Below are 27,448 nucleotides of genomic sequence, written 5' to 3' on the forward strand. Positions count from 1 at the left end.
CATACAGCTGTCCAGTTTTCCCAGCACCACTTACTGAAGAGACAATCTTTTCTCCATTATATATTTTTGCCTCCTTTGTCATAGATTAATTGACTGTAAGTGCATGGGTTTATTTCTGGCCTCTCTATCCTGTTCCATTGATCTATGTGTCTGTTTTTGTGCCAGTACCATACTGTTTTGATGACTGTAGCTTTGTAGTATAGTCTGAAGTCAGGGAGTGTGATTCCTCCAGCTCTGTTCTTCTTTCTTGAGATTGTTTTGCCTATTGGCGTCTTTTGTGTTTCTGTATAAATTTTAAAATTATTTGTTCTAGTTCTGTGAAAAATGCCCTTGGTATTTTGATAGGGATTGCACTGAATCTATAGTTTGCCTTGGATAGTATGGTCATTTTAGCAATATTAATTTTTCCAATCCATGATCACAATATATCTTTCCATCTGTTTGTGTTGTCTTCAATTTCTTTCATTTGTGTCTTATTGTTTTCCAAGTACATGTCTTTTACTAGCTTAGGTAGGTTTATTCCTAGATATTTTATCCTTTTTGATGTGATGGTAAATGGGACTGTTTCCTTAATTTCTCCTTCTGATAGTTCATTGTTAGTGTATATAAGTGAAACAGATTTCTTTATATTAATTTTGTATCCTACAAATTTATCAAATTCATGGATGAGTTGTAGTTTTTTTGGTGGCGTCTTCAAGATTTTCTATGTATAGTAACATGTCATCTGCAAACAGTGACAGTTTTACTTCTGTTATAAGTGACTAAGAAGGATAAAGGTCAAAGGATCTCTGAAAAGAGAAACAAAATTGATAAACCTTTAGCCAGACTGATCAAGAAAAAAGAGAGAGGCCCCAAATCAATAAAATCAGAAATGAAAAAGGAGAAAGTACAACCAACATCACAGAAATACAAAAGATCATTAGAGACTACTATGAACAACTGTATGTGAATAAAATGGCCAACCTTAAAGAAATGGACAAATTCTTAGAAATGTGCAATCTCCCAAGACTGAACCAGCAAGAAAGAAAATATGAAGAGACCTATTACTAGTAATGCAATTGAATCAGGAAAAAAAAACAAAAAAACAACTCCCTAGAAACAAAAGTCCAGGAGCAGATAGCTCCACGGGTAAATTCTATGAAACATTTAGACAAGAGTTAACACTTATCCTTCTCAAACTTTTCCAAATTGGAAAAGAAAAAGTAAAATTGTCACTGTTTACAGATGACATGATACCATACATAGAAAATCCTAAAGACGCTACCAGAAAACTATTAGAGCTCATCAATGAATTCAGATTGATTTCTAAAAAGACCTCTCAAGACGAGGAAAGCCATGCCAAGGACTTGCTATAAGATTTGCCTGTAATACCTACAAATTTCGGTGAACTCTTCTCTTCTCCAGGTCCAAAATATCTTGAGCTTCCTGAAGCTTACAGAAAGTGCCCTTCCTTATTCACCTGGTAAGTCTGCTGGGAACCCTATAAGCAAGGTTACTGGGTTGCTCCCCAAGGGCCTTTATTGGCTCCATAAAGTTACCCTAGTTCTTTAAGGCTGTCTGGTTATATCTAAGTCTACATGTGTCTCTCTCAAATTTGACATTCCAATCAAAGCCTTGGTAATATAATAAATGTTTCCAATTATGTCTTGTTATAAGGATTCATATTCCTATTAAACTAATGCAAACAGCTATATTCCTATGAAAATAAGAAAACTCACTAAGAGTTTCCAAATTCTGGAGGGATTATGTAGAGAGAAAACATAAATGTTTCAATTCTGCTTACAAAGGCATAATTTAACAAATTGCTGTAAGTCATAGTTATCTTAACAGGAAAGGTTTCCTTATATGTGGAAAACAAAGATTAACAGCTAGTAATGTTCCAGACAAAAAGTTGTACTTGTTGATCTCGATCTCTTGTTAACAGCTTTATGAAGCAATAAAGTTTCTTGTTCGAATTCTTTAATTTCTTACCTAGGTCAGTGATATGATCTGAAAGTTATCAGAAACCTGTACTTGTCAAAAAGTCCTTTCTTGAAGATGAAGCATTTTTTGCAAAAGCATTAGAGTAAGATAATAACTCCATAATCACAACACTTAAAATGGCATGGTTAAAGATCTGTGTAGAATGCAATTGTCAAAGAAATTTGGGTTACTTTCATGACATTCAATATTAAAATAATAACTAGAATTATGACCGATAACTTTACACCAGTACATATTCATATTTTAGAAATTTCATGTAATTTCTAGAACATCAATAATAATGATATTTACCCATACAATATACTCTAAAAACGTTTATCACTGCTCATTTGACAATGCTTCCTGTGTAATTTAACATACCAAATAAGACTAATTAGTTTAATATCTCTCTTTGAGATGTTTCAGGGGCCCTCTGATGCATCCCAAAGTTAGCTAGAGGTCAAAAGAACCTCATTTAGAATTTGATTTGGGGAAATTTGTTGAAGACATCAAAAGGTTTTAAAACACTTCGTCAAACAGGACCATAGGATATTCTGAAACAATACTTATTCACTAAATCAAAGTGACAATAAAAGATTTCAAAAAGCAAATATAGATGGTTATAACAGATTGCTTAAAAGGTAAAGACACCTTACAATCTGTTATCAAAAGCAGATCAGTATTGCAAGAAAACTTTGTCCTCTTAATAGAGAGAAAACCAAATTTTGATTTTGCACCATTTTACCTATAATATTAAAATTTATTTATCAATTAAACTTGTTCAAATCTTAGTCCTGAGCATGTGCAAAACTCTTTCCTCAGAGTTCCTTTTCCATAAACCTCCTATAACTTCTTTTTGCCTTCAAATTTTGTCCTATGCTTTCCTTTTCTCTCTCTCTTTTAACCTCTCTTTAGGACAAAATTATTCTCTTTTCCCTTGGTAAAATGCATGTACTTTCCTTATACCTTCTTTTTTCCTTGCATATAAAGATATTTTTCTTATTAATTTTTAGTAGTTTTAATTATATATTTTAATTCAAATCCTCAACCTTTAAAAACCTTAATTTCTAGTGAAAATTAAGAAGTAAGCAATTATGAACTATGTTTTACATTAGTATTCTGTAGAATGGCAAACTTAGAAATACTACTTATAATTTCTAAAAACATTTGCTTTCATTTATTTAACATTTGCTTCCTTATAGAAAAGATTACAGTATGGCACCAAACTTATTTATTTACTTATTTATTTTTATGTTATTCTTAAAAACATTTATTTATTTATTTATTTATTTAATTTATTTTTGGCTGCGTCAGGTCTTAGTTACAGCATGCGGGATCTTCGTTGTGGCAGGGCTTCTCTGTAGTTGTGGCGTGCAGGTTTTTCTCTCTCTAGTTGTGGCGCACAGGCTCCAGGGCACGTGGGCTCCTGTAGCTGTGGTGCGTGGGTTCCAGAGCACATGGGTTTATGGTATGCGGGCTCTCTTGTTGAGGCGCGCTAGCTCAGTAGTTGTGGCGCGTGGGCTTAGTTGTCCCACAGCATGTGGGATCTTAGCTCCCTGACCAGGGAGAGAACCTATATGCCCTGTATTGTAAGGAGGCTTCTTTACCACTGGACCACCAGGGAAGTCCCCATATTTATTAATAGTTCAAATATCTTTAATTTCTCTGTAAAAGAAGTCTATGTTCAGGAATTAATGTTTCAGTATTTTAGTTTATTTGGGAATGATCTAGATATTCAAGAAACATCCATAATTTAGCAAAACTCTGAAGTTTCAAGTTACTAAAAATATGGAGAAACAATTTTTAAGTAGACATACCATAAAACATAATTATGCTTGAGGAGTTTGCCTAAAAACTCTTACCTCATTTACATTTAATTTACTTATGAAAATTTCATCAAACCAAGTTACTTTTCTTGCTGACAAATTTTGTACATAGATAATAAGATCTTACTTAACTTTTATTAAACCTAGATTAAACAATAGTATTATACTTAATGCTGATGACTCTAAAGACATAGCTGTATTAATTAAACCAACAAGCTTAATCTAACTTTAATACTGAATATTAATTTAATACTGCATATTTCCCAAATCATGTGAACCTGAAATTCATTTGGGTCAGTTTCTATAATATACTTGAGAATTTATATAAGTGCTTAATTTCCTTTAAGCCAGTTAAATATAGCTCATTTACAAATTAATTTTGGCAGTACCATCCAAAGGTAAAGACATGTCGTATCTACCATGTACACACAGACATATGGACAGACACAACTAATGTCTCATAGCTTCATTTTAAAACTTAGTCATGAATCAGGTACTACAATATACAACTCATTAGTTTATAACACTTGGAAGTTAAGTTTATTTGTTTGCGTTTAAATAGGCCTCTGTTCCCTTTTTTTCCCCCCAGCCTCAGGAATTGGAGATGATATAGACAAGAGTTCCCTGACCTAGTAGAATATTTACATATCAAAGACACAGGGAGAGAAATACAAGCTCCTCCTAGAAGAACTTCTGTTCCCTTTGGGTCAAAATTTTGGAAAGATACTTTATCAGGCTGGCTTTCTCTAACTGTGCATGCAAAAGCTGGTTTTGGAACATGAAAAAGAGTTCCATGTTGGCCATTTCAGAGGAGGGTTTCCTTTAGCTCCAAATTAAGTAAGTATGTGCAAGTATAAGTTCCTTATGTACATAAATCCAGTTGGGGTGTTAGTTAGAGGTTATGTAGTGCTCCTTTTTGTTCTCATTTAGAGCCTTCATTTCCCAGTTGAAAGGTGGTTTGTCAGGATAAAACTACTATTGAAAACTATGTGGCTCAGCTCCTCTAGGCATCACTCTAGAGTCCTCTCAGTGCTTTTACATGTCGCGGTTTCTCCCTCCAGAGTCTGAAACTGCCCTGGGCGCTCCGAGCACTGGATGGTTCATCCTCATACGTGCATCTCCATATGAGTGAGCTTTTCTTTTATTTATTCATTTAATATTATTATTTTATTATTTTTTTTCTAACATCTTTATTGGAGTATAAGTGATTCAGCTATATGTATACTTATATCCACATATCCCCTCCCTCTTATGCCTCCTTCCCACCCTCCCTGTCCCACCCCTCTAGATGGTCACAAAGCACTGAGCTGATCTCCCTGTGCTATGCAGCTGCTTCCCACTAGCTATCTGTTTTACATTTGGTAGTGTATATATGTCCATGCCGCTCTCTCACTTCGTCCCAGCTTCCCCTTCCCCCTCCCCGTGTCCTCAAGTCCATTCTCTATGCCTGTGTCTTTATTCCTGTCCTGCCCCTAGGTTCATCAAAACCATTTTATTTTAGATTCCATATACATGTGTTAGCACACAGTATTTGTTTTTCTCTTTCTGACTTACTTCACTCTGTATGACAGTCTCTAGGTCCATCTACCACACTACAAATAACTCAATTTCGTTTCCTTTTATGGCTGAGTAATATTCCATTGTATCTATGTGCCACATCTTCTTTATCCATTCATCTGTCGATGGACACTTAGGTTGGTTCCATGTCCTGGCTACTGTAAATAGAGCTGCAGTGAACATTGTGGTACATGACGCTTTTTGAATTATGGTTTTCTTAGGGTATATGCCCAGTAGTGGGATTGCTGGGTCCTATGGTACTTCTCTTTTTAGTTTTTTGAGGAAACTCCATACTGTTCTCCATAGAACAGTGGCTGCATCAATTTACATTCCCACCAACAGTGCAAGAAGGTTCCCCTTTCTCCACACCCTCTCCAGCATTTATTGTTTGTAGATTTTTTGATGATGGCCATTCTGACCGGTGTGAGATGATATCTCATTGCAGTTTTGATTTGCATTTCTCTAATGATTAGCGATGTTGAGCATCCTTTCATGTGTTTGTTGGCGATCTGTATATCTTCTTTGAAGAAATGTCTATTTAGGTCTTCTGCCCGTTTTTGGATTGGGTTGTTTGTTTTTTTGATATTGAGCTGCATGAGCTGCTTGTATATTTTAGAGATTAATCCTTTGTCAGTTGCTTCATTTGTAAATATTTTCTCCCATTGTGAGGACTGCCTTTTTGTCTTCTTTATGGTTTCCTTTGCTGTGCAAAAGCTTTTAAGTTTCATTAGGTTCCATTTGTTTATTTTTGTTTTTATTTCCATTTCTCTAGTAGGTGGGTCAAAAAGGATCTTGCTGTGATTTATGTCATAGAGTGTTCTGCCTATGTTTTCCTCTAAGAGTTTGATAGTGTCTGGCCTTACATTTAGGTCTTTAATCCATTTTGAGTTTATTTTTGTGTATGGTGTTAGGAAGTGTTCTAATTTCATTCTTTTACATGTAGCTAGTCCATGAGTTAGTTTTTAAATTAAGAGTGGGTTTCCCTATGGGACTGCTACACAGGATGAGGACTTGCCTTCACCACTCCTGTAAAATTTCTCAGTAGCCTGAGAAAGCCATAACCAGCATAACCAGCATAACCAGCTGGGAGGAGTTGTGTACCTTATCTTTGGAGCTAAGGGCTCTCTTATGGTATCTTCACTTTTATTCTGACAAACTCTGTTAAAGGAGTTAATTCAAGGAAAGGCAGCTCCTTACCTAATCACCCAATTCAAACCTTCCCAGTGTCTTTCAACTGAGCACTTTCTCAGTATATTCCAACTGAGAAGTCAGGTACCTTTTTAACTACCACTGAATAAAACTCAGGATCATCCACCAAGACAGGAGATTTGAGATCAGGAAAGACTCACCTAATTAGCCTAGACTTGCCAAGGAGGTGGATGGACACAAGCGGCCCTTGTTGGTACCAAGGCTTTGGATCCGTGTAGAGTTCAGGTGAAGGACAGAAGTCTGCTCTGGTTCCCTTTGTGGTAGCCAAAACCGTCAACTGAAATTAAAACACACACACACACACACACACACACACACACACACACACACACACATAATGTGAGAGCTGTGAATTTCAGTTTTATTTGGGGACCTCACTGAGGATTATGGCCCAGGACACAGCCTTTCAGAGAGCTCTGAGGAACTGCTCTGAGGAGGCAGGAGGAGAGGCCAGTATACCTGTGATTTTAGTCAAGGAGTAAGTGCAATCCAGCTTATATCTCAGTAGAAGGTTGCTACTAGTCATGAGAAACATATATTTCCGTTCATGATTTTAGTAATTTTAAAAGTATGGGAAGATGCAAGAATCTGGGACCATAAAACATCTTCCTGAAATAGATATACCTACCTAAGGACCTGTTTTTCGTGTTTTCCCAAAGCACAGAGTGCCTCATCCAGGTCTTCATCCTGATTACCCTGCAGGGTATACTGTAGGTCAGTGACCACAGTGGCTAATGACTTGTTCCTTGTAGAACTGGATGATGGTCAACATGCTTTGTTTTACAATGTTCTGGTCCAGTTAATTGAGGCTGGGAGCGTATTTTAAAATAAGCTTCCACAGAACTACCTAGGGCAATAAGAAGACAAGCAATTTTGAAGTATGAAATTTTGCCTATGAAAGCACTTTACCAGCAATAGATGAATGAAATAAGGCACACCATTGCTGTAGTAGAGACACATTGCACACGTTTAAATTATAGGAGAAAGATTTAAAAGAGGTAGTGCTCTAAAATAGGGAATGAGGAACTCTCCTTTCAATTAACATTTTAAATTATTTTTGCAAGGGAATAAGAAGGGCATAAAAATTTTCATGGTGAATTCTTTGTGAAAAACAAAAGATCAAATGGAATATTTATACTCTTGAATAGGAACCTCTTTATAAGCACTGGGTGATTCCTGAACAGAGACACTCCCTATAGCAGGTCAGGATGACTTGATCTGCTTAAAACAGCTTATATACTAGACTGAGAGTTACCTAAGACACAGATAAAATTGAATCTTCTAGAAGAAAATTTAAGATTTTTGACCTACACTCTGCCATTGTGATGGTACACAAGAGTAGCTAAAGTGGTGTTTCACTGTTATTTTTTATTGTTGTGGTTTTAAAGAATCAGTAACACTTTATTGAAATTTTCAGGTAAACTACAGATGGAGATGATAATTTCTGTGTGAAATCATCACTGGTATGCCCTCCACTTAATTTCTTCCTTTATTAAATTTTTCAATAGAGTCCACTGAGTGAACTCTTTTTCTCTCACAAATACATATTTAAATAAATAATTTAAATAAAGGGAATCAATTCATTATATGAAATATTACCTTCAAAGGGCTTATCACAAATATATTCATTTCCTAAATTAAAAGAGCCTCTGTAATGTTTTGTGAATATAACTCTGATTGTATTTAATTATTTTAAGTAGCTCTGCAAAATATTTTAGAACTTAATATCATTTACTGTTTGATAATATAGTTACTTCCTGGGTAATTTCTTTCTTGTATTTACTAAGACTGGGCTGCTAGCTATAATTTTGGCTTATTGTTATTAATTTAAAAAAATCATAACATGTGTCTAGGTGGCTACTGCTTCCTTTTTGATAATATTGATAATTTTCCCATTTGCCTTAATTCTAATCCCTTAATTTTTGGTCACAAAATAGGAATAATTAATTAAATTATCAGTCAGAAGAGAAAAATGTAATAATTTTAGTCATTTAAGTTTCTATTTAAGAAATACAATGCTAAAAAATGGTTCTGAAGAACCTAGGGGCAGGACAGGAATAAAGAAGCAGATGTAGACAATGGACTTGAGGACATGGGGAGGGGGAAGGGTAAGCTGGGACAAAGTGAGAGAGTGGCATGGACATATATACACTACCAAATGTAAAATAGATAGCTAGTGGGAAGCAGCCTCATAGCACAGGGAGATCAGCTCGGTGCTTTGTGACCACCTAGAGGGGTGGGATAGGGAGGGTGGGAGGGAGACACAAGAGGGAGGAGATATGAGGATATATGTATATGTATAGCTGATTCACTTTGTTATAAAGCAGAAACTAACATACCATTGTAAAGCAATTTTACTCCAATAAAGATGTTAAAGAAAAAAAAAAAAGAAATACAGTGCTAATTTGGTACTCTTATGACTGTATCTAGCTGTTAGTAATACCATCATCTAAACTGAATATTTCAATTCTCTTTGTTTCAGGCTGATGATTTGCTTAGTTCAGCTGAATTTATCCAAGCTAGTTTGTGTATTATTTGTTTAAAAAGTGGGTGAGTTAAAGGTCAAAGAAAGAAAGCAATCCATTCACTCACAGGTACAATAAAACCATAAAATCATTAAGATAAATAAAGTAGGTACAATGTAAGTAACAAATGAGGTGACCAAGGAATAATTAGGTGTTAGGACACCTGGTATAACGGAAACTATTTAAATTCAGTGCTAAATTTGATTCTGTACTTTGGGGACATCCAGTGGAAAATGAAATTGATATGTTATGGATCATACCTGTGTAACAAGAGGAACAAACTTCCCTACCTTTTACTTTGGGAGGTATATATCCCATAGGGGTCTAATTTGGCATAATAAAAGACATTCAAAAGTTTCTTTAAGGGGAGGACAATTTTATCCCACTAAATTTTAATCCCACTAATGAAGTGCATAAAATGTTAACTTGTGGCTCTGTGAAATTTCTTTGGGGAACTAGTTTTATCCAGGTTGACAGATTACCAACGAATTGCTTTGTACAGGCAAAAAGCTTAGAGAACCTAGGGCACTGGTCTTTAGACATTTTTGTTCATGTACATCCTAAAATAATTTCAAAAAATCGTATGCTCCTTGAACATTTAAAAACTAATACCTAAGAATTTCCATGAGAAGTTTAAACATTTTTAAAGCATGTAATTTTTAGCATACTTTAACTATGGCATTTTAAAAATTAAAACTTTTACAGCACATTTAAAATTATAAAAGATTATTTAAATACCACACAGATTTGATACCATCATTACCCATTTAAAATACATGAACAAGATTTTCTTCAGTAGCCAGCAATTTTACATTGTTCCTTATTCTCTTTGAACTCATATTTCCGTTCTATTTTCACTATAGAATTCTCTTTGGGGATGAATTATCATCAATATAACTGCTGGCATTCGGTTGCTCCCAACAATCCACTTGTATAAATATCCAGAAATTATTTTAATTATAATTGGTCAATATGGCTGTCTCTTTCCACTCAGACTTCCCTTCTTCACACTTCCTGTTTTATTGCATATTTTTGGAGTGGTTGTGAGCATTTTTGGGGAACCTGCTAAAAGGAAGTTGAGTTGGGGACACATTTGGTATGTGTCTAATGGGTTATATATATATACGAGGTTGACAATTACTTCCATGTACAGTTAAGTTAAAGATGTGTGAGACACTGGTACAGTCTAAATATTTGCATCTCCTCTAAATTCATATGTTGAAATTCTAATGTCCACTGTTATGGTATTAAGAGGTGGGTCTTTGGGTGGTGATTATGTCATGAGGGTAGAGCCCTTGTGAATGGATTAGTATTCCTATGAAAGAAACCGTACAGAGTTCTCTAGCCCCTTCTACCATGTGAGGACACAGCCAGGAAGTGCTGGCTATGAACCAGTAAGGGGCTCTCACCAGAAGTCCACCATGCTGACATCTTGATCTTGGACTTCCCAGCCTCTAAAACTGTTAGAAATAATTTCTGCTGTTTATAAGCTACCCAGTCTGTGGTATTTTAATACAGAGCAGCCCAAACTGACTAAGATCAGCACTTAATTAAAATATTATAATATTTTTAGATTTAGAAATATTTGTATTATCTCTTAGCATCATAAAATTTGTAAGGTTTTATAATTTTTCATGATATTTACATTCATGTGTAAATTTGTATACCTTTTCTTAAAGTGCCCCTCCCCTCTCTACAAATTATATAAGCCTCAAGCCTCATAAAAGCTGCCTACACTTTATTTTGATTTTGTGGGCCTCTGGCCCAGTGGTGATCTACTATTTTTTCTTTGCTTTTAATTATTTTTTAAATTAGTTACATTCACATAATACAAAAGCGTCAAGGAGGTGATAGTGTTTTCTAGCTACTCAATTTCCTTCTCTGGAGGCAACACCAATACCAGCTTCTTTTTACTCTTCCAAGGCTATTCTATGTATAAGTATATATGTTTGCACATTTGATTGATTTTTATTTATATAATAAGAAAGTTATGAGCATTTACTTTGAATTTGCTCATATTTGACCTAATAGCGTGCATTGTACTTGAAATTTTGTGTTTTCTGAAAAAAGGGCAAAAATAATCTATAGTTTTTGTATTCACAAAAGTGTGACTGGGGACTTCCCTGGTGGTGCAGTGGTTAAGACTCTGTGCTCCCAGTGCAGGGGGCCTGGGTTCAATCCCTGGTCAGGGAACTAGATCCCACATGCATGCAGCAACTAAGAGTTTGCATGCCACAACTAAGGAGCCCATGTGCCACAACTAAGGAGCCAGTGAGCGCCAACTAAGACCCAGTGCAAACAAACAAATAAATAAATAAATATTTTTTAAAAAAGAGCTCGATTGGAATTTTCTGTTAAAATCTGGATCCACTCTAAAAAGTAACCAGGCTACAGTCAGAGGCTCCTGCCCCATTCTACAGTACATCCCAATCGCAAAGTGCACCAAAATAGCCTGTTCTAACATACAATGTGCTCTCAATGGAAATATGATTAAGTCAAAGAATAAAGCATCATAGAACCTCGATTAGGGATGTTTAACAGACACCAATTGTTTTGGGCTCATGAGTTTTTTTTCTCAACTTTTTAATTTAAAAAGTATGTGAAAATCACAAGTAAAGTACAATGAATAACCATTTAATCTTCATCTAGATTAACCAACTATTAACATGTTACTTTTAACATGTTAAAAGTAACATGTTGGCTTTCTCTAATTAATAATAATTATAATAATAGTAGGTGTATATTATTGCTGAAAAAATTGAGAGTAAGTTGCAGAGTTATACCACATGAACAAAACCCTTAAAATCACAGAAATGGGCTTTACTTGTTTTGTCAAGTCACGAGGAAAGGTTATTATCTAATCTCTCATGTCCTCTCAAAAGCCAGTGTATTTAAATGTAAAAAAGCAGAGCCTTGAAATTGCTATCCATCTCTTTGTTCAGCATGCTGGAAAGAGGCTAAACTTTGATCCCATTCACAATTTTCATTATTTCCCTTAACTATGAATTAAGATCTGGAGACATACCTTCCTGCTCTTCTTTACTGAGAAAGCAGCCTAGGGATTGGCAGTTGGGTAAACCTTTTATTTATGTACCGATATCCTTCCTTGTTGCACATGGCATGGGTGCCTATCAAACACTTTCCAGTCCATATCATGGTTTTCAAATAAATAATTAAAATAAAGCAAAATAAAGCTCTCTTTTCCATTAGCATGGTGAGCCAGGGGATCTTTTGGTAACTCTGCCTTGCAATGACCATTTGCCATTGACTGATCCTTATTTCTTCTGGAAGAAGATGAATATGACAAACCCAAGAAGGAAAAGGTGGAACCATAGGGCTGAGTCATTTCCTTGCTAGGACATCATTTATGTATGTTACATACATAATAAGGATGGAATAAATGTATGAGGTGTTCTTCAGGCTATGTATCTTTTTCCATATCATGAGAAATTTTGCATACTAACTGTTTTGTAATATTTCTGTTAAAGAACATAGGGGAACTGTCTCTCAGTGCCCCAAATGAAAAAGTAAAAGTTGTAATGGTTGTAATTGGCTGTCATCTCTTTCAGTCACCTCAGATATAAATAAAAGAGGGAGGTAGCTTACTAAATTTGGTGAAGAAGATCTAATTAAGTCCAGGAAGCTTGACACAAACTACTTTCTGTTCTTTCCTTCTAAAAAAAGGCAACTCTACTAACGGAAACATGAATGATTCAAATCAAGGGAACTTAGAGCAGACAGCTGAGAAACCAGGGTGGGTAAAAACTGATTAATGACTTACAATTATTTTGAGTAGATAAAAGGTTACTTTGAAAACCCTTCTGATGATGTCTATCTTGTAAAGTTCTGAATTTTTAACCTATCTATTGATTAATTAGGCCTGTTAAGGGGAACAGTGTCCAGACTAATCTTGGGACAAAAATTCTAAACAGAATGCTAAGGTACTTAATGATAAAAAACAACAAAAAATTGTCAAGCACATCTCTTCCATAGATGTATCAGACAATTATCAAGAAATGATTCATACTCTATACAGAAGAAGGGTAAAATATCTGCTAGGATGCAAGCTAACACACATCAGTAGTTCTGTATCACTTGCTTATAGCTGGCATCTGTTCTGATGGGTGTGTCTGCTTTATTAGTTAAATACTTTGTATTCTGTACCTGGCTACTTCACCAAACTATAGTGCTCTTCAAAATTTTATGCTGTATATGCTGCCTATAAGATGTTTACCTCAGATCTAAAGACACACACAGACTGAAAGTGAGGTGATGGAAAAGGTATTTCATGCAAATGGAAATCAAAAGAAAGCTGGGGTAGCTATAATTATACCAGACAAAATAGACTTTAAAACAAAGACTGTAACAAGAGACAAAGAAGGACGTTACATAATGATCAAGGAATCAATCTAAGAAGAAGATATATCAATTGTAAATACATATGCACCCAACAAAGAAGCACCTAAATGCACAAGGGAAATATTAATGGACATAATGGGAGAAACTGACAGTAACACAATAATAGTAGCAGACTTTAATATCCCACTTGCATCAATGGACAGATCATTCAGACAGAAAATCAATAAAGAAACCATGGCTTTAAAGGACACAGTAGAGCAGATGGACTTAACAGATACATACAGAACATTCCACCCCAAAGCAGGAGAATACACACTCTTTTCAAGCGCACATGGAACACTCTCCAGGACAGATCACATGCTAGGCCAAAAAAACAAGCCTCAGTAAATTTAAGAAAACTGAAGTCATATCAAGCATCTTCTCCAACCACAGCACTATGAGATTAGAAGTAAATCACAGGAAACAAATGTAAAAAATACAAACACAAACACAAAAAACACAAACACATGGAGGCTGAACAAAATGCTACTAAACAACCAATGTGTCACTGATGAAATCAAGGAAGAAATTAAAAAACAAAACAAAACTGGAGACAAATGAAAATGAAAACATAATGACCCAAAATCTATGGGACATAGCAATATCAGTTCTAAGAATGACGTTTATAGCAACACATGCCTATGTCAGGAAGCAAGAAAAACCTCAGAAAAAAACACAAACAAACAAACAAAAAAACAACCAACCTAACCTTACACCTAAAGGAATGAGAAAAATAAGAACAAACTAAACACAAAGTTAGTAGAAAGAAAGAAATTATAAAGATCACAGCAGAAACAAATGAAATAGAGACTAAAAAATAATTTAAAAAATCAATAAAACTAAAAGATGGTTCTTTGAAAAGATAAACGAAATTGATAAACCTTTAGTCAGACTGATCAAGAAAAAAAGAAAGAGGCTCCAAATCAAAATAATCAGAAATGAAAAAGGAGTTACAATGAGCACCACAGAAATACAAAATACCATAAGAGACTACTACGAACAAATATATGCAAATAAAATGGACGACATAGAAGAAAAAGAAAAATTCTTAGAAATGCAATATCCCAAGACTGAACCAGGAAGAAAGAAAATATGAACAGACCAATTATCAGTAATGAAATCAAATTAGTAATAAAAAAACTCCCTACAAACAAAAGTCCAGGACCAGATGACTTCACAGGTGAATTCTACCAAACATTTAGAGGAGAATTAACGCTATCCTTCTCAAACTACGCCAAAATTTGCAGAGGTAGGACTGCTTCCAAACGCATTCTAAAAGGCCAGCATCACCCTCGTACTAAAACCAGGCAAAAATATCACACACACAAAAAAGATGTTACAGGTTGACATCACAGGAACATAGATTAAAAAACTCTCAACAAAATATTAGCAAACTTAATCCAACAATACATTAAAAGGATCATACACCATTATCAAGTGGGATTTATCCCAGGGATGCAAGGATGGTTGAATATCCACAAATCAATCAATGTGATACACCACCTTAACAAACTGAAGAATAAAAACCATAGGATTATCTCAATAGATGTGGAAAAAGGGTTTGACAAAGTTTAACATCCATTTATGATTAAAAAAAAAAAACTCTCCACTAAGTAGGTATAGAAGGAACACACCGCAACATAATAAAGGCCATATATGACAAACCCACAGCTAACACCATACTCACTGGTGAAAATCTGAAAACATTGCCTCTATGATGTAAGACAAGGATGCCCACTCCTAGCACTTTTATTCAACATAGCATTGGAAGTCTTAGCCATAGTAATCAGACAAGAAAAAGAAATAAAAGGAATCCAAATTGGAAAAGAAGAAGTAAAACTGTCACTGTTTCCAGATGACATGACACTATACATAGAAAACCCTAAAGATGCCACCAAAAAACTATGACAGCTCATAAATGAATTTGGTAAACTTGCAAGATACAAAATTAATATACAGAAATTGCTTGCATATCTATACACTAACAACAAGCTATCAGAAAGAGAAATTAAGGAAATGACCTCACTTACAATCACATCAAAAAGAACAAAATTCCTAGGAGTAAATCTAACTAAGGAGGTAAAAGACCCGTACTTGGAAAACTATAAGACACTGATGAAAGAAACTGAAGACAACACAGATGGGAAAATATGCTGTGTTCATGGACTGAAATACGTTATGTTCATGTTCATTTTAATATTGTTAAAATGACCATACCACCCAGGGCAATCTACAGATCCAATGCAATCCTTATCAGAATACCAATGGCATTTTTCTCAGAACTAGAAGAAATAATTTTAAAATCTGTATGGAAACACAAAAGATCCTGAATAGCCAAGACAATCTTGAGAAAGAAGAACAGAGCTGGAAGAATCAGGCTCCCTGACTTCAGACTATACTACAAAGCTACAGTTATCAAGACAGTATGGTACTGGCACAAAAACAGAAACAGATAAATGGAGCAGAATAGAGAGCCCAGAAATAAACCTACACACTTAGGTCAATTAATCTACAACAGAGGAGGCAAGAATATACAGTGTGTAAAAGACAGTCTCTTCAATATGTAATGCTGGAAAAACTGGACAAAAGAATGAAATTAGAACATTTTCTCATACCATTCACAAAAATAAACTCAAAATGCATTAAAGACCTAAATATAAGACCAGAAACCATAAACTCCTAGAAGAAAACATAGGGTGAACACTCTTTGACATATATTATAGCAGTATTTTTTTGGATCTGTCTCCTAAGGCAAAGAAAACAAAAGAAAAATAAACAAATGGGACCTAATTAAACTTAAAAGCTTTTGCACAGCAAAGGAAACCACTGACAAAGTGAAAAGACAACCCATGAAATAAGAGTATGATATGGCTAACAAGGGGTTAATATCTAACATATATAAACAGCTCATACAGCTCAACATCAGAAGAACAAGGAACCCAATGAAAAAATTGGCAGAAGTCCTGAATAGACATTTTTCCAAACAATACATAGAGATGGCCAAAAGGCACATGAAAAGATGCTCAACATGGTTAATAATCAGAGAAATGGAAATCAAAACCACAATGAGATATCTCCTCACATCTGTCAGCATGGCTATCATCAAAGAGGCCACAAATAATAAATATTGGTGAGGATGTGGAGAAAGGGGAACCCTTGTACCCTGTTCTGAGCATGGAAATTAGTGCAGTCACTGTGGAAAACAGTATTGAGTTTCCTCAAAAAGCTAAAAATAGAACTACCATATGATCCCGCAATTCCTTTCTTGGTTATGTAGTTGAAGAAAATGAAAACACTAATTTGAAAAGATACATGCACCCCAATGTTCATAGCAGCATTATTTATAATCGCCAAGATATGGAAGCAACCTAAGCGTACTTCAACAGATGAATGGATAAAGACGTGGTATGTGTGTATATATACATACATACATATATATATACATACATACACACAATGGAGTACTACTCAGCAATCAAAAATTAATGAAATTTTGCTATTTGCAACAATACAGATGGACCAGGTGGTTATTATGCTTACTGAAGTAATTCAGACAGAGAAAGACAAATACTGTATGTTATCACTTATACGTGGAATCTAAAAAAAATAAAACAAATGAATAAATGTAACAAAATAGTAACAGACTTACAGAACAAACTAGTGGTTACTGGTGGGGAGAGGGAAGGGTGGAAGGGCAAGATTAGGGTAGGGGATTAAGAGGCACAAACTATTATGTATAAAATAAATAAGCTACAAAGGTATGTTATACAACACAGGGAATATAGCCAATATTTTATAATAATGTTAAATGTAGTAAAATCTATAAAAACTTTGAATCACTATATTGTAAACCTGAAACTAATATAATATTATAAATCAACTCTACGGCAATAAAAAAATTATGCTACTTATGTTGGACAACATCCATTATTGTCATTTGGCAAAGATTTCTGCCAAAACTTGTTTTGTTTTGTTGCTGAGCAAAATGTATATTATTAATATTTGTGGCTAGTTTTACTAGCCTGTTAGCAACAGTATGACTTGTGCCTGTTTTTGCTGTGAAGTCTGCCATGTTGAAGGATGTCTTGTTAGTTTTGGTTTAAGTGATACAATTTATCAGTTTTATATTGGAAAATATTATTCAATTGTTCTGGAAAAACTAAATTGGCTTACTTGAGGAAAACTGTACTTTTTTTAGAAAATGAAGCAAAAGTATAGAGGAATTCATGTTATTTTTTGTCAAAGCTTCATTATAGAGGATGAGGTAAATGGAATGCCTGTACAATAAAATGCAACATTCAGTTATCCATAATGGCATTTCCTACATGCACTTTTATTTTTCAGTTCCTTATGTGAAACCACTCCACTCTATATTCATTTTCCTCTGCCGAGAAAGACTCATATTTATATTTCACTGGAGGGCTATGTTATTTATCTTTCTTTATTAAATTATTCTGAGTTGTTGGATTTGTTGCTATTGCCATCTTACTTTTATGCTTCAATGAGGCACTATTGGATAATTTTTGAGATGGGCATAAAGCACCATGGTACTGATTAAAATACAAAATAATAAATATTAAAAAATAACATGAAAATATTTTCAGAGATAAACTTACTAATGAAGTTTTTATAAAATATGCAAAAGCAGCAGTTATTAAACATGTAATGGAATTTCTGTGAGAATAATGCTCAGTCTTTAAACACTTCTTTTATTGAAGTATAGTTGATTTCCAATGTTGTATTAATTTCTGCTGTACAGAAAAGTGATTCAGTTATACATATATACACATTCTTTTTTAAATACTCTTTTCCATTATGGTTTATCAGAGGACACTGAATATAGTTCCCTGTGCTATGCAGTAGGACCTTGTTGTTTATCCATTCCATATATAATAGCTTATGTCTGCTAACCCCAACCTCCCACTTCATTCCTCCCCTAACCCCCTTCCCCTTGGCAACCACAAGTCTGTTCTCTATGTTGATGAGTCTGTTTCTGTTTTGTAGGTAGGTTCATTTGTGTCATATTTTAGATTCCACATATAAGTGATATCATATGGTATTTGTCCTTCTCTTTCTGACTTACCTCACTTAGTATGATCATCTCTACTTGCATCCATTTTGCTGCAAATGGCATTATTTTGTTCTTCTTTATGGCTGAGTAGTATTCCATTGTATATAGGTACCACATCTTCTTTATCCATTCATCTGTCACTGGACATTTAGGTTGTTTCCATGCCTTGGCTATTGTGAATAGTGCTGCTATGAACATAGGGGTCCAGGTATCTTTTTGAATTAGAGTTTTGTCTGGATATATGTACAGGAGTGGGATTGCTGGATCATAAGGTAATTCTATTTTTAGCTTTCTGAGGAACCTCCATACTGTTTTCCATAGTGGCTGCACCAATTTACATTCCCATTAACAGTGTATGAGGTTTCCCTTTTCTCCACACCCTCTTCAGCATTTGTTATTTGTAGACTTTTTAATGATGGCCATCCTGACTGGTGTGAGGTGGTACCTCATTGTAGTTTTAATTTGCTTTTCTCTAATAATTAGTGATGTTGAGCAGCTTTTCATGTGCCTATTGGCCATCTGTATGTCTTCTTAGGAGAAATGTCTATTTAGGTCTTCTGCCCATTTTCCGATTGGGTTGTTTGCTTTTTCATTATTGAGCTGTATGAGCTGTCTGTATATTTTGGAAATTAAGCCCTTGTTTGTTGCATCATTTGCAAATATTTTCTCCCATTCTGTAGGTTGTCTTTTCATTTTGTTTATGGTTTCCTTTGCTGTGCAAAAGCTTGTAAGTTTGATTAGGTCTCATTTGTTTATTTTTGTTTTTTATTTCTATTGCCTTGGGAGAATGCCCTAAAAAAACATTGGTATGATTTATGTCAGAGAATGTTTTGCCTGTGATCTCTTTTAGGAGTTGTATGGTGTCATGTTTTTTAAAAATTTTTTCTTCCACACAAATATTTTTTTTCTTTTTAATTAATTAATTTATGTATTTTTGGCTGTGTTGGGTCTTCGTTTCTGTGCGAGGGCTTTCTCTAGTTGCGGCAAGCGGGGTCCACTCTTCATCGTGGTGTGCGGGCCTCTCACTGTCGTGGTCTCTCTTGTTGTGGAGCACAGGCTCCAGACACGCAGGCTCAGTAGTTGTGGCACACGGGCTTAGTTGCTCTGCGGCATGTGGGATCTTCCCAGACCAGGGCTCGAACCCATAACCCCTGCATTGGCAGGCAGATTCTCAACCACTGCACCACCAGGGAAGCCCCCTGGTGTCATGTTTTATGTTTAAGTCTTTAATCCATTTTGAGTTTATTTTTTGTGTATGGTGAGAAGGTGTGTTCTAACTTCATTGATTTACATGCCACTGTCCAACTTTCCCAACACCACTTGCTGAAGAGACTGTCTTTTTTCCCATTGTACTAATATATTCTTGCCTCCTTTGTCGAAGATTAATCAACCATAGGTGTGTGGGTTTATTTCTGGGCTCTCTATTCTGCTTCATTGATCCATATGTCTGTTTTTGTGCCAATACCACACTGTTTTGATTACTGTAGATTTGTAGTATTGTCTGAAGTCTGGGAGGGTCATGCCTCCTGCTTTGTTCTTTTTCATCAGGATTGCTTTGGCAATTCTGGGTCTTTTATGGTTCCATATAAATTTTATGATTATTTGTTCTAGTTCTGTGAAAAATGACCTGGGTAATTTGATAAGGATCACATTAAATCTGTAGATTGCTTTGGGTAGTATGACCATTTTAACAGTATTAATTCTTCCAATCCAAGAGCACAGGATATCTTTCCATTTCTTTGAATTATCTTCAACTTCCTTTATTAATGTTTTAGAGTTCTCAGTGTGTAAGTCTTTCACCTCCTTGGTCAGGTTTATACCTAAGTATTTTATTTTTGGGGGTGCAATTTTAAAAGGTACTGTTTTTTACATTCCCTCCTGATATTTCACTGTTATCATAAAGAAATGCAACTGATTTCTGTATGTTAATCTTGTATCCTGCTATCTTGCTGAATTTGTTTACCAGTTCTAGTAGTTTGTGTGTGGAGTCTTTAGGGTTTTCTATATATAGGATCATAAACTAATATTTTAAATAATTAATTTTGTACCTCAATTTTGTGAGATGAATGTGAATAGAGTTTTCTTCTGTTTGTCCTTTCATGTGGACAGACTCACTGCAGACCACTGTAGGTCAAGCAGAGGTATCAGGATTACACTTTAAAAACCACTGTTCTAGATAAAAATCTGACCCATGGTTTCCAATTCCACTCCTGAGCCATAATTTCCAAATATGCATTTCAATCTCTCCCTTGATTAAGACAGTGTATCTTTCTGTACATCTCTTTTTGGATGTTGGTATGTGAAGGAATCTCAAAATTGCATCAAAATTTTCAATGTCCCAAACATGCTCAACCAATTTTTTTTTTTGGCAACTATTCAGAAAATTGAGAATAACTTGAGAAATTCTTCCCTTTCCTTCATGCTTCACTTACAATCAGCTGCCAGACTTCGTCAGTTCTATCCTCAAAATATATTGAACCTGACTTTTTTTCTCAATCCTACTGATACTGCTTTTCTTTAGGATTTTGTAATTTCCTGCCTGTCTTACTGTAGTCCCTTCCATATTGGGCTAGCCCTCTTGTTCTTCTCCAATTTATATTCAATTTTGATTACAGGGAAATCTTTTTAAAAATGCAAAGATTATTATGTCTTAGCTCTACTTAAAGTTCTTCAAAAGCTCCACATTGTTTTCAGGAAAAAAATCAAAGTCCATAGCACCACATGCAATTTTCATCATGATCTGGCCTTGGTCCGCTTCCCTGTCACTTTCTCAACACTAACATAATCAACTTTTGACATGTGTGTATATTGATATTCAATGTCATCATAGCTTTTGCACACCCTATTCCCTCCAGCACCCTCCTGCCTTTCTCCCAAATCTGCTTTTACTCTGCTGACTTCATTATACAAGATACAGTTCAAAACCGACACCTCATCCAAACAGCCTTCCCTGAGATTCCCCTACTTCCACCATATTTCAGGTAGATACCTCCCCCCATAAATAATTCTCTATATAACTCGATCATAACACTTTAAATAAATTTGTTTTCAGGAAAATAAGCTCAATTTTATAAGAAATCAGGAAAATGGCCAATAAAATTCTAAGATACAGTTTTACACAAAGCAGACTGGTGAGAATTAAAGACCTGTCCATATGGAGCATTGCAAGTGATGGTAATGGGAACTCTCATACACTGCTGGTGAGAGAGATGAATCACTCTGGCAAACAGTATACATTACCAGCAATTCCCTTCCTAAACCTTAATCTCTTACACATATACAGCATTCATAATAGTATTTGTTTCCAGGGACCAAAATTTAGAAACATCTCAAATATTCTTTAACAACAGAATGGATAAATTGAGAATATTCATAGAATGAAATGCTTACTAAATGGCAGTGAAAAGAACTGAACTACAGTGACATGAATTGTCATGAATGAATCTAAACAGAAAATATTCAATCAAAAAAGCAAGTTGCAGAAGAATACATGAAAAATCTAAAAAATATACAGTTTAGTGAAAAATATGTGCAAAAAACTATAAAGATTAACAGAAAACTCAGGATAATGGTTACAGCGAGATTGTTATCTAAAACTACTGGATTTCAGAAGTTCAAGAAGCTAAGTTGATGAGACTTCCAAGTGAGTAACAAGTCTAAACCTCAGATTTCAGGATTAATATAATACTACAACTTAAAATATTCTGACTAATAACTTCTTCTAGTTAATTCTAGGTGATCTGGGCTTCCAAAAGAACCCAATATACAGATCGTAGCATGAAATCCAGTGTCTCAAAATAATTTGGAAACAATAGGTCCATCCCTTTGGGTGAGATTAGTTCCCAAACATAAAATAGGTGCCTGTAAGGTAAAGTGTCTCTTTAAGATCATTCCTCTAGTACGGAAGACTGTAGATATGACAGATATGGAAACTATGAATATGACTGAAAATACCACTTATTCATTCAATTATGCATTGTTTATACTTTTTCCTCTACATCTGAACTGACAGATAGGGACCAAATGTATGTAGGTGTTTAATTAAGCCATGAAATTTTTGTTGAAAAACTTAAGGTCACTCAATCTATCCTTCAATTTTTAGACAACATGGTATTTAAATTAGTAACTTTTACAGATAAGTATCTATACCATTCTTTCAAATTTCATGATAAAGGTTACATAACATCCCTAACAAACATCTAGTAAGATACAATCAGGGCTAATTTTTCCTCAGAAAGAAATGTGAATGACAGTACTGCAGGATAAAAAACAGTAGCCCACAAAGTCCCTGATATGAACTTATTTTTTAATGGGGATGAAATTCTGTCTCTATAAAAATAACAAAAACAGCAATCTGAAATGGATCAGTCCTAAAGGGAACATCCTCCTACACCAGTCTCAGGTGGATTCAATTGACTGATGCTTTAACAAGGGCATTAATTGTGGTGGCAATTTATGAAGTATGGGAAATATTTCTATTAGAAACTAAACTATGATGATTTATTTCCCATAAGCAACTGCACAATACTTAGATGGCAACTGTCCATTCACTACTCGTGTTCATGAGAGAAATCAGTCTCAAAAATGAAAGGTCTCATATCTTGTTACCAGTTTGCTCGCCACTGAGCTGGTTTTCATCTGACAAGGCTTCCTCCATAAGCAGAAGAATCCACTCCAGTTAAAATCCCTGGTAATAACTTCAACTAATGAGTTCAGGATATCAATTAATTCACTGAGTAGCTATTTTTAGCCCACACTTTACATAACTTGTATAATATCTAAGCAGTTCTTAATCCAATTCATCTTCTTCACTTTTGATTTTGTTAGTTCAGTTATGTTTTGAAATTAGGGAAAGACAGAAATCAGATGGTTTATATTTGTGCGCCTATTTTTAAAACTTAAATTTCAGTATTTAATGATTTTAAGAAAAAGCAATTAAATAAGGAGATTAACTAGATTTGTAATATTTTCCCCTAACCCTAGGATTCCCATTTTCAGGGCCTTTTTTAAGACAAAGATTTCCATTTGTTACAGTGTAAGTTAGTAAACAGAAATTGGAGGCACCAAACTCTTCTTTGTTGCATAACATTACTTACTTATCCTGAGGTGTTACCAGGCTTCAAATCTAAATTTTAGACATTCTAACACATAGTTCTTAGGGCAGAAGATAATAAAAATAAGTTGGCATTTCTTGTGGCGAGAGACTTCCCCAAAGGAGAGACAGCTTGGTTTTTATATTTTAGAAAGGGTCATCAGATGAATTATTTTATAGGCAATACCTTGATATGACAGAATCAAAGTGTTTTAAAAATTGTCTTTATGTTATTGATCCCTGAAAAGGTGAAACATAAACTATTAAAAAAAAACAGAAGAAAGTTTGTAGAGTGACAAGTAGATCATCCATTAGAAAGTTTCAATTCCACAAGAAAGAGGAGAGGCAGAAAGATGATAACATACACGGTGTAATCTGGAAGCAAAATTGCACGAGCAGAAGAGGCACACAGAAACTTAACAATATGTGTCTAATACACTCTGCTTTGTGAGGTCTTGTTAATAAGTGTTTGAATTAACACAAAAAAGGTCATCTATTCCTATTTTGATGAAAGAAAAGTGATTGAGTCCAGAGCTAAACGTGGACCCAATTTTCATTAGAAAACTGCTGAGTTATTATTAGCCTTGGTTCTCTTTTGAAGTGCCAGCAGGCATCTCTTGACAATAACCTTGGAAAGAAAGCCACAGGTTTAGGGAAAATTTTTTACTTCTTGATTTAATAAACATAAATCAGGCTATATTCCCAAAAGGATCAACCCATATTAAATAATGTTTACTTCCAGGGTGTTGAAATTTGTTTAAAAATGAGAGTATTTTGAATAGTATTTGAATAGTATATCTTTAAACTAGATGTCTTTACAGTTAAAACGAGTTCCTTACAGAAAGACAGCACTGGGTCTTGCTATTTTGTCTAACCTACAATCTCTGTCCTCCACTGTATTTAGACTATTTACTTGTTAAGTATTGATATGGTTAAGTTAAAATCTACCATCTTGCTAATTGTTCTCTATTTGTTCCATGCATTTTTTTGTTTCCTTTTTTTCCCCTGTGTTTAGATTAGTAGAATATTTTTTATATTCCATTTTTATCTCCACTCTTGACTTATTATTTATAGATCCTTAAACTATTTCTTAGTATTCTTCCTAGAATTTATAACATATGCCTTTAATTAATGACAATCTACTTTCACATAATATTATACTGCTTTGTGTGTGATATAAGAACTTTGCAACTGTAAGCTCCCACATCTTCCTCCCATCTTTTGTGATACTGTTGTCATTTTACTTTCATATATGCTATAAACTCCAAATACATTGTTGCTACTATTTTTCTGATGATCTTTTAGAGTGATCAAAAATAAGAAAAACATAACCTTTATGTTTACCTTCAATTGTTCCAGGAGATCTTCCTTTCTTTATGTAGATCCACATTTCTGTCTGATCTCATATTCTTTCTGCCTTAAGAATCTTCTTGAACATTTCCCATAATACAGATCTGTTTGTATTGAATGTTCTAAAAAAGAATGTTCATCCTTCATTCTTGAAAGATAATTTTTTTTCTGGGCATAGGAACTAGGCTAACAGGTTTTTTTGTTGTTCTTGCTGTTGTTGTTTTCTGGTCCTTTGGTTTGCATGTTAGCCAAAGATAAAGAAGATATGTCTGCTGTAATTTTTATCTTTTTTCCTCTGCATGAGTTATGGACTGAATGTGTTCTGCCGCCAGTTTATATGTTGAAATCTTAATCCCCCACATAACGGTATTAGGAAGTGGGGGCCTCTGGGAGGGAATTAGGTCATGAGTGAGGAGCCCTCATGAATGGGAATGGTGCTCTTATAAGAGACACGAGAGCTTGCCCTCACTGTCTCTGCCACATGAGGATACAACAAGAAGACAGCCAGTTGCAAACTAGGAAGTGGGGTCTCACCAGACACCAGATCTGCCTCCAGAACTTTTGAGATAGAAATGTTTAAGTTACTCAGTCTATGGTATTCCATTATAGCAGCCCAAACTGACTAAGAGTATGTAATGTGTCTTTTTTCTCTGGCTGCCTTCAGGATTTCCTTTACCTTTGGTTTTTAGAAGTTTTAATGCAAAGTTTCTAGGTGTGTGTGTGTGTGTGTTTTCTTTCAATTTATTGATTTATTATTTATTTGGCTTGGGGTTTTCTAATCCCTTTAGCTTAAGGCCTCTGTCAGTAGAAAAGCAGAGTCTTAGCAGGGCTTCCGGTCCTTCCGGCAGTGGTGATCAGTCCCCTCCTCTATACCTGCATCACAAGTGAAGCTTTCACTGGTTTCCTGCCATGGCTCTAACCTTTCTCATGAGCATCAAAGGAAGATTTGTGAAGAAGAGCCTATGAAATGGGTGTGGATTTCCCTGTATCTGCTGTTTCCATGGGTTTTATGATAACATGGTAGCCAATGCTCAGACTCCAGTATTTTGTTAAAAATTGGATATGAATTCTTTTTACCCACTTATATGGCAGCCATATTTCTTTTTTTTTTTTTTTTACATAGCCACAATTCCATTATCATAAACACAAGTATATAACGTAAAAATTTTTTACATTTTAAAAATACAAATTTATACAAGTAATAATATGGTCTTTTTAAAAATATAGAAGTATGTAAAATAAAAAATGAGAGTTTGCTATCCCTACCCCAAAACCTGACTCTTAAAATGTGTTCACTGTTAAAAATCTGGTGTGTGTTCTTCCCGACTTTTTTCTATGTGCGCTAGATGTACATGGAGTGTGTGTGTACATGGTGTGCGCGTGCGTGCATGTGTGTGTGTACATACTCTGCTTCCCAAATGGTTTCTCTCATTGAGTTATACATCCTGCACATCTCCCTGTGTGTTTACTTAGCTCTGTGTCACTCTCCTCCACAGCTGCATCGCATTCCAAAGCATGGAGGTGATGTAAATTATCTGGTCCCCTGAATGTACAGTTTTTGTGTGTGTGTGTGTGAACATATAAACCAACTATTGTTCTTTTTGTTTAAATATCTTTCAAATATAATCGACAGGTTTAAGCAACAGTAATACAGTGCACAGTGGGCTTTACAATATATGCAATACTGAAATGCATACACCAATGATACAATAATACAAATAAGTTACTGGTGCAAGGTTCTTACTCTAGAGTTTACATTATATAATTAATTGAAGGTAAACTGAACAGTTTAAGGTGTTGTGGTAGACAAAATTTCAGGAGGGCCCCCAAGTTTCCTACCCTTTGTTGTATGTGCCATATAAAATCCCTTTTTTTAATTTAATTTTTTATACAGCAGGTTCTTATTAGTCATCCATTTTATACATATTGGTGTATATATGTAAATCCCAATCTCCCAATTCATCACACCACCACCCCTCCCCCTGCCACTTTCCCCGCTTGGGGTCCACACATTTGTCCTCTGCATCTGTGTCTCTATTTCTGCCCTGCAAACCAGTTCATCTGTACCATTTTTCTAGGTTCCACATATATGCTTTAATATACAATATTTGTTTTTCTCTTTATGACTTACTTCACTCAGTATGACGGTCTCTAGATCCATCCACGTCTCTACAAATGACCCAATTTCGTTCCTTTTTATGGCTGAGTAATATTCCACTGTATATATGTACCACAACTTCTTTATCCATTCATCTATCGATGGGCATTTAGGTTGCTTCCATGTCCTGGCTATTGTAAATAGTGCTGCAATGAACACTGGGGTGCATGTGTCTTTTTGAATTATGGTTTTCTCTGGGTATATGTCCAGTAGTGGGATTGCTGGGTCATATGGTAATTCTATTTTTAGTTTTTTAAGGAACCTCCATACCACTCTCCATAGTGGCTGTATCAATTTACG

At 34.9% G+C, this 27,448-nt stretch overlaps 1 protein-coding gene across 1 annotated transcript in view; it reads right to left on the bottom strand.

Annotated features, from left to right (window-relative positions):
- Positions 1 to 27,448, bottom strand: part of LOC309665899 (uncharacterized protein) — a 561,943-nt gene that overhangs the window by 13,241 nt on the left and 521,254 nt on the right. Inside the window, exon 11 of the mRNA XM_082472769.1 lies at positions 6,695 to 6,831. Within this exon, the coding sequence (XP_082328895.1) occupies positions 6,695 to 6,831 (137 nt within the window). The remainder of the gene's footprint in view (positions 1 to 6,694; positions 6,832 to 27,448) is intronic.

Source organism: Balaenoptera physalus, assembly GCF_965194825.1.
Source record: "Balaenoptera physalus genome assembly, chromosome: 8".
Taxonomy (NCBI): domain Eukaryota; kingdom Metazoa; phylum Chordata; class Mammalia; order Artiodactyla; family Balaenopteridae; genus Balaenoptera; species Balaenoptera physalus.